Raw genomic sequence first — 8,719 nt, forward strand, 5'->3', positions numbered from 1 at the left:
ATTTTTTATGGTTTTTTTTGTTCAAAGATATTAGATTCTAAGGCATTTATTTATTTTAACTATTTACTTATTTCTCCAAAAAAAATCTGCAATAAATAATTAATTTATATAAATTAGATTTTTCTTTCCATCTTATTCTCTCTTTTATGAATTTTGTTTATGGCCTTAATTATTTCACTTTCAAAAAATGAAATCTCATATCTGGGGTGAACTTATAAATTTTATCCTTTTTTTTTTTTATTACTAATGATATAAACAGTTGTAACTTTTGTTATTCCAAAAATAAAATTCTTCTTAATCTTTTAACAAGGAACCAGCATTAGTGAGCTTGTACAATATTTCTATATATCATTTTATCTTAAACCAATATATAGACTCTATTTGTTTATGAAAAATAATTTATTTGACAAATATTTTTTATATTTTTTAATGTGTAGAGATCGTCAGAAAATTAGTTAATTAAAAATATTTTTATTGTAAAAGTAAATAAATCATTTTAAAATATGTGTTTTTTATTGTAGAAAAATCTAAATCGTTTTAAAATATGAAATTTTAATAATTCTAAATTTGTTTTCTAAAAACAAACTATTCTCTATTTATTTTTCAAGTTTTGTTCTTTTATTTGCCCTTTAAGGTGTAAATAAGATATGAATTTTGATTTCAAATTCATAATTTTTAGGCCCAACTCGGTAGTCAGTATTTGAAAAGACTGAATTCGGAACAATTACTCCTTTAAGACCAACTTAGAACACTTGCATATGGGCCAATGGTCCATGAAATTATGAATTACAAACAACGCAGAATGTTTTGGGTATTGAAAATTCGTACTTATTTTTTCATAATTATATAATTAGAGTACAACAAATTTATGAATAAAATATATTTAATGTACTTTATTCTATATTTTCAACCAATAATAACTTGGAAAAATATGAATTAAAAATTTAATATTTCCATTTAAGGAAAGAATTATAAAATTTTTTATATATTAAAATAAATACTAAATTTTACGCATATATTCTAATTTTTGCTAGTTAAATTAATTAAAATTTTTTATTTATTAAAATACGATATTCATACGAAATATGATATTGATATACCATGAATAATGAATATTTTTTAAAAGAATAGGATATGATACACAATTACACATATCAAATCATATTATGCAAGATTTAAAAAAGTGTCAAAGAAATATTTGATATTAAAATATCAATCGTGAATTATCATCAACGTTATATTTTTAGGCTAAAATTGAAAAAAATAAAGAGAATTAGCTAAAAATGAAAAATGCATGAAATTTTGGATTTTTTTAATAATTAATCCATCCCTTGAGAGGGAACCTTGACATGGACAACCAATGTATGTGATAATGACGCATTTCTTATACTCATTACATGGGTTGGTGAGAAAAGAACCATTTGAAATCTTTGGTGGCCAAATTTCTCTCACAAAAATAAAAAATGATGTGCATCTTCTTAGGCTATATATCTTCGCTTTGTGGCTAAGAAATGAGGGAGTTTGGATAGGGCTTTCATGGCTGATTTTGGTGTAGCATTTTACATATCTCTCCCAAGATTTATTGTACTTTTTTTTTAATATATGGGAGATCCAACTGACCGGAATAATATTATGGACCGTACAACAAGAGTGGTACCCCCTTTGAATAACATTCAAAAAATTGATAATAATTTTATAATGAAGAGAACTCGAACTTGAGACCTCTCGCACCTTATATCTGCTAGAAGAGACAGAAAAACCAATCAGACCAAAATTTATTGTCCTTTTAACAATTTAAAATGTTTTAAAAAATTTTAAGTGTAATCTAACTTATATTATATTTGGTTTAGCTGTTCAAATCAGTTGATAGTTAATAGCTGGTAGTTAATAATGGTTAATCGAATAATATTATTATTTGGTAAAATTTTAGAAATGACCGCTATATGAAAAATGACCATTAAAGATATATATATTTTTTATATATATTATGATAAACTATGTATATTTTTCTTGTAATTTTTAAAGTAAATAAACAATTTTATCTTAAGGTGTTATATAAATAAAAAAAATACTTATTAAAATTTTTTGATATAATATTTTATAAAATTCAGAAATATAGATTATGAAATCAAATACACTCTTAAAATTTCTTGCTATTTTGCTTTGAAAATGTGCAAATTATTATAAATTAAAGTACTTTTTTTATTAATGTCTCTTGAACTCAAACATAAGAGCTACTTTTTATGGGTATAGTTGTTAGTAGATTTTTTCATAAATGTTTTTCAATAAATTAAAATAATTTATCATTTTTTAAAAAATCATGAGTGGCATGAGCTGTGCCAATTGGAACCAAGCATGGAGAAAATAGAAGTTAGAGCGACCATTTTACCCCACTTCATTTCCAAGCCACTGAGACAGAGCTTGTAGAGATAACGAAGGTCATCAGCAACCAACACACTACGATAACAGAACCAGAAAAAAAAAAAAAAGGTTATATATATAAATAAATAAATTTATTTCTTTAACCACCATAAACACGCACTAAACCCATTCGAGCAAGAGATAGAGAGAAGCAATGGCCATGGCAATGGCACTTCGCAGGCTCTCTTCTTCCTTTGACAAACCCATTCGTCCTCTCTTCAATGCCACTTCCGTCTATTACAAGGTCTCTCTCGCTTTCCTTTTAGTCTTTAATTCTCATGTTAAATTGTTCTTTTGTTTATATATATATATTTTTGCAGTCTTCGTTGCCTAATGAAGCCGTGTACGAGAAGGAGAAATCTGGTGTTACAGTAAGCTCAATAAATTATTTCTCTTTAACATTTCTAATTTTCTTTTTCGCTTTCTTTAATCTCATTCTATAAATTGGCATTTTTCTATTCATTTACAGTGGCCAAAGCAACTAAATGCACCGCTGGAAGCCGTGGACCCTGAGATTGCTGACATCATTGAGCTTGAGAAAGCGCGCCAATGGAAGGTACATGCCGTTTCAGTTATGATTTGCTTTGGGGAATTGTCGTATTGGACCAAAATCAAACTTTTCAAGCACTAATATAGCATTAAAGCATGTTGTTTTTATTCTGGTCCGTTATGTAACTGATACAATTGGAGATATGTCACCTGAGAGTTAATCTTTACCCCTTTTCTTTTGTCTTGAATTTTTATTTTCATATTTTGGCTGTGAGTGTGTGTGCAGGGAAAAAATTAGTTGCAATTAATTTTATTATATTTGCTTAATTATATTAATTAAATACTGGTTCTTAGGTGGCAACTGGGGTTTTATTTATTTATTGTTTTATTTGACTAAATCAGTATATGTCATAGAAGTTTATAGTTTGGTATCTGACTGAAATTAATTTGGTGTATAGGGACTTGAACTCATCCCTTCAGAGAACTTCACTTCTGTATCGGTGATGCAAGCTGTTGGATCTGTAATGACTAACAAATACAGTGAAGGATATCCCGGAGCAAGATACTATGGAGGAAATGAGTAAAGTCCTTCAGTCTTTATGGCTTGTTTATGCTTATATGTAACATGATGTGTTATCATGGTTGCCGTATTCTTATACTTGTCCCTTGTATCTGTTCCGTTTGGACTTTGTGACCAAATTGAGAGCCTGAGCATGGAGCTTCAACTTTTCAGGTATATTGACATGGCTGAAACCTTGTGTCAGAAGCGTGCATTGGAAGCATTTCGATTGGATCCTGCAAAATGGGGAGGTATACATACTCTTTTTATTTTATTTCCCGTTGATGGTTACCTGTTGATATTTTTAAGAGTTGCCTGCTGTTCAGTGGAAAAGGGAGACAGCTATTCACATATCATGGTTAATGGGCTGATTCTGGTAACATGGCTTGTTGGTGTTTTCTAAATCTTTGACTCCCTTTTTCATGTATGCAGTGAATGTGCAGTCTCTATCTGGGTCCCCAGCAAATTTTCAAGTCTACACTGCTTTGTTAAAACCTCATGATAGAATCATGGCACTTGATCTTCCTCATGGAGGGCATCTTTCTCATGGCTATCAGGTTCTTGCAAAAACTGTGACTTTCTTTCTTCACTCATCTTATCTAGCATCCTAATATTAATATTAAATGTGTCGTAGATGTTGTTTCCTTGGAATATCTGCAAGAATTTTTTGCACCAGAGGAAGCTAGTTGTTTTCGAAATGTAGTTCGTCATGGATGAATTAATACTCTCCTTTCCTCTTGGACTGAAGCTTATCTGATTTACTGTCTACAGCTTAACAATGATCATATTTTATACTATTATTATTTATTACTGAATTATTATACTTTACTAGAATTATCTGGATATAATTCATTGTCCCCTGCTATTATGTTTCTCCACAACAAAATTTCTTTTGAAGACCTTATTTTCCTTTTCTTTTTTTTTTTTTCCCACATGATTCAAGCATACAAACCAATGCGCTCAAGGTAGCGGCACAAATGCATTCTATATTCCATATTGAAAGGGAACTCTGATTTCAAATTCCATTTCCCCCTTAGGGTTTCTTTTTAACAATAAAGGAAGAAGAGAGTAAAGGAGAAAGATGGTCAAATTTTTCCTTTCATTTCCTTGATTTTTCTAAGAATCAAAAGGAAACGTTAAAATGCAAAGCCATTCATTTTTTGATTTTGTGCTTGAAATTTTGAGTTCTTTTTTGGATATCTTTTTTCTGCTTTATTGATTTTTATTTTTAAAATTAAGATTGGAAACCAGCTGGGAGTGCTTTAACATGAATGCTAATTGTGATTCAGTCTCTTTAGGCATTTAAGTGGGTTTAGCCTGTATAGTGATTTTATTATTAAACACTTTGTGGTCATTAAATATAGCTTCATATGCATTTCTTTTCCTGATGTGCAGACGGACACCAAAAAAATATCTGCAGTGTCGATATTTTTTGAGACAATGCCATACAGATTGAATGAAAGCACTGGCTATATTGACTATGACCAGGTAGTCCACTTCTTGTTAAAATGTTTTCTTATTCATTGTATTTGATAGTCTTGGCAGAGCCATGAAGTGGAGGAAGAAAGATATTTATGTACTAGAAGTCTAGAATGAATAAATATGTTGGTATCCATAGAAGAACAGAATTAGCTGATACTTAGTAATTCAAAATTTAGAAAAATAGTACTGAAATGGATTTAATTGCAGATTCTACATTCACAGTAAACATGCCCTCACACACACGCGCGCGCGCGCACACACACACACAGATCATAAAGCTTTATATTTTTTCTTCCAGCACCAGAAAAAGCCTGTCCCGAAATTGAATTAAATGGAAAAGATTTGACTTATATTTTCCCTTTCGTTACTTGCTTTCAAATGATTTTCCATTTCCTTTTATGGCTGCTGTTAACCATTTTAAACATTTGAATCAGAGAGTTTTTATCTTCCATTCTAGCCACTTCTGCAAGAACATGAAATCTTGGGACCAGCCTACAGCTTTTAAGCTGCAACCATCTGAAACCTATAATTTTGTTATCTTTTTATGGGTCCAGCTGTGACATTCATTATTGTGAATTTGCCAAGTAATTGTGATGTACATTCATAAAAGCCTTAGTTGCAAAATATGAAAATTATATGAATATAATTGGCAGTATCTGTATTCCATACCTGCATCAGAGCATAAACATGCTCATTATTGTAGAAAGCATGCAGTGCAGAATTATTTGATAGGTCATGTGCATATATTATATATTTATGTCTCTCTGCCTATGAATGAATAAAAGGAATGTGTGACATAAATTGCAGCTGGAGAAAAGTGCCACCCTTTTCAGACCAAAGTTAATAGTTGCTGGTGCTAGTGCTTATGCTCGTCTTTATGATTATTCACGCATTCGCAAGGTAACCTCCTTTGGAGTAATTCACTGCATGGCAATTTCCAATTAAGATAGCGATGCATTAGCACTTGCAGTTTTGATTTCATTTGGCGGGATGTAGGGTCTTAAGTTCATGTCTTAACAGGTTTGCGACAAACAAAAAGCTATATTGTTAGCAGATATGGCACACATTAGTGGGTTGGTTGCAGCTGGTGTCATCCCATCACCTTTTGAGTATGCAGATGTAGTGACCACCACAACTCACAAGTCACTTCGTGGGCCACGTGGAGCCATGATTTTCTACAGGAAGGGGGTAAAAGAGATTAACAAACAAGGCCAACAGGTCAGTTGCTGAAAGAAAAGACCATTTTTAATATTGATATATCCTTGTCCTTTTGCCTTTGTATTAGCATAATCTATTAATCTGGATCTCTTCTGCTTCTTTCTTTTGCTAACTCTATATTCTTTTTAGTGGAACTGACATTTGTCTTTGAGTTCTTGCTGAAGGTGTTGTATGACTTTGAAGACAAAATCAATCAAGCTGTTTTTCCTGGACTCCAAGGGGGCCCGCACAACCACACAATTACAGGTTTAGCAGTTGCACTGAAACAGGTCAGGTGTTCGTTGTCCAGGTTTAATATGAACTTACTGCTAGGCTAAGCCTACAAGTGCCTTATATTGCATCAACTTACAGTGACGAGTGATTCACGATACTGACCATGCATGCCAACTTAAATCCCTCAAGCCCCCACTGTCCTAAATTTCAATAGACATTAGCATGGTTTGCAATAATCAAGAGGTGAATTATTTATTCTTAATTTTGATCCATACACATGCCAGTTTGTTTTAGAGTAGTAATATGTGAAGGCGTTATTTGATGGTCAGCTTACAAATGAGACACTGAAAATATAGCTAATGCAATGAAATTTGCATTTCTTGGAAGTGTTGATATTGGTTCAAGAAAAGCAAGCATAAGAAGAAATGCAGTTCTAAGTTCCAATGGCCTCTACATAATTTTTAATGATCAGAGATCCAGTCTAAAATCATGCATTTTGCATCCTTTCTCTAATGTAATTGTAACTTTCATTTCTAATGTTATTCATATATTCCTACTCTATTATGCAGGCCACAACTCCAGAATATAAAGCCTATCAGGAGCAAGTTCTCAGTAATTGCTCAAAATTTGCCGAGGTAATCAATTTATCAGATATAGTAATATTTGTTGCCAGAACAAGATTATATAATATGAGAAAACTTTATCTTATCCGTGAGAATTTTAGTGATGATATTTTCTCATCAGAATATGGATTTACTGATTTATTTCCAATATCTTTATAACTTGAAAACTAAATTTTTTTTGCAGACTTTAGTGGAGAAGGGATATGATCTCGTGTCTGGTGGAACTGAAAACCATTTAGTTTTAGTGAATTTGAAGAACAAGGTAGGGGCATTTCTTCTCTCTAATTTGACCTTCTGATAGAAGTGGTTCACTATTTTGGAAATTACCCAAAGTGACAAATTGTTGTTTTACAACAATTTTACTTGCACCTATATCTATATGCTACATTTTTTGTCCATCTTATGGTTGTAAATTTATTGGTAAAATTGTGAAAGAGGTCTACTGCTTCTTTTCTTTCTTTCTTTCCTTCTTTCTTTCTGCTACCTTAAAGTCTCGTGCCATCAGGGTATTGATGGATCCAGAGTTGAAAAGGTTCTGGAAGCTGTTCACATTGCTGCAAACAAAAATACCGTTCCTGGAGATGTATCTGCCATGGTTCCTGGTGGCATAAGGATGGGTAAAGGCCTTCCAATAACAATATTCTTTGACATGTTCATAGCGACTTTCCTTGATATATATACAATTGCATTTCAGGAACCCCTGCTCTTACGTCTAGGGGATTTGTTGAGGAGGATTTTGCTAAAGTAGCAGAATTCTTTGATGCTGCTGTGAAGTTGGCAGTGAAAATCAAGGCTGCAACCAAAGGTCAGTAAGTCGTGGATACATAAGTTGCATTCTGCAACAGTGCATCTGGTCATTGCCCTTTTCATACTTTGCTGTGTAATTTGTTCTCATAACCTGATATTCCAAGTTGATTCTGGTCATCAATCTGCTAATTGGGAGTTGTGCTGTTAATTTTTCTAAATCAGGGACAAAGTTGAAGGACTTCTTGGCTGCACTTCCTAACTTCCAACCTGAAATTGCAAAATTGCGTCATGATGTTGAAGGGTATGCCAAGCAATTCCCAACTATTGGGTTTGAGAAAGAAACCATGAAGTACAAGAATTGAGGAAACATCCCAGCCCCATCAGGTACATGATAACATCAGTATTATTGGAGTAATGGCTAGTTGGAGATAGGGTAAACCAGGATCAAAATCAGCTATAAATTCTATTCATTGCTATGCCTGAATTTTAACATTGCTACAATTTGACCACAGCAATGGTGATTTCAGGACACTGTAGAATTACAGTTCATACAAACCCCTTTAAGACCTTAAAGTATTTCTGATGTAGCAACAAATAAGACTACTAACATATGCACTTCTATATTTAAAAGGAGACAACCGTTGTGTATTCTCATTTTCAAAGATATGTTTGCAATTTTCTTGCATATTGTTTGTCCAAAACTGAACAATGTCTTAATTTCATTTTTTTGCTTCATAAAGTTTACTGATTCTTTTTTCATGTGCAAGGTTAGCAGATGGGAAACGAGGTTATCTACCTATTGGAGGTGTATGAGAGATGGCATTAACTTGTGAATCGTATATCAAGGTTGTAAATTTAGGGCTTTTTATCCATATGAATCTTGCAAACCTTGATCTTTATCTGTATCTGCTTTGAATGTATATAGATATACATCAACTGAATCCAAGTAAAGCATTGAACTTGCTTA

The 8,719-nt window shown here is 32.3% G+C and overlaps 1 protein-coding gene across 3 annotated transcripts; it reads left to right on the forward strand.

Annotated features, from left to right (window-relative positions):
• Window positions 1–2,403: 2,403 nt before the first annotated feature.
• On the forward strand, window positions 2,404–8,719 carry SHM1 (serine transhydroxymethyltransferase 1). Of its 3 annotated transcripts, none has more exons than XM_012224146.4 (16): window positions 2,404–2,665; window positions 2,742–2,792; window positions 2,891–2,977; window positions 3,369–3,490; window positions 3,644–3,720; window positions 3,902–4,026; window positions 4,865–4,957; window positions 5,759–5,851; window positions 5,972–6,169; window positions 6,334–6,438; window positions 6,952–7,017; window positions 7,190–7,267; window positions 7,511–7,622; window positions 7,700–7,810; window positions 7,975–8,136; window positions 8,525–8,719. In XM_012224146.4, exons 1-15 carry the CDS (start codon window positions 2,576–2,578, stop codon window positions 8,112–8,114), a joined length of 1,548 nt encoding a protein of 515 aa, XP_012079536.1. In that variant the 5' UTR covers window positions 2,404–2,575; the 3' UTR covers window positions 8,115–8,136; window positions 8,525–8,719. The 3 variants fall into 3 exon arrangements, with proteins under 3 accessions (XP_012079536.1, XP_012079537.1, XP_012079535.1); XM_012224147.4 differs by having other exon boundaries at window positions 8,528–8,719; XM_012224145.4 differs by having other exon boundaries at window positions 2,405–2,665; window positions 8,520–8,719.

The sequence above is a fragment of the Jatropha curcas genome, chromosome 3, assembly GCF_041381405.1.
Source record: "Jatropha curcas cultivar XTBG-Jc1 chromosome 3, XTBG_Jcur_1.0, whole genome shotgun sequence".
NCBI classification, from domain to species: domain Eukaryota; kingdom Viridiplantae; phylum Streptophyta; class Magnoliopsida; order Malpighiales; family Euphorbiaceae; genus Jatropha; species Jatropha curcas.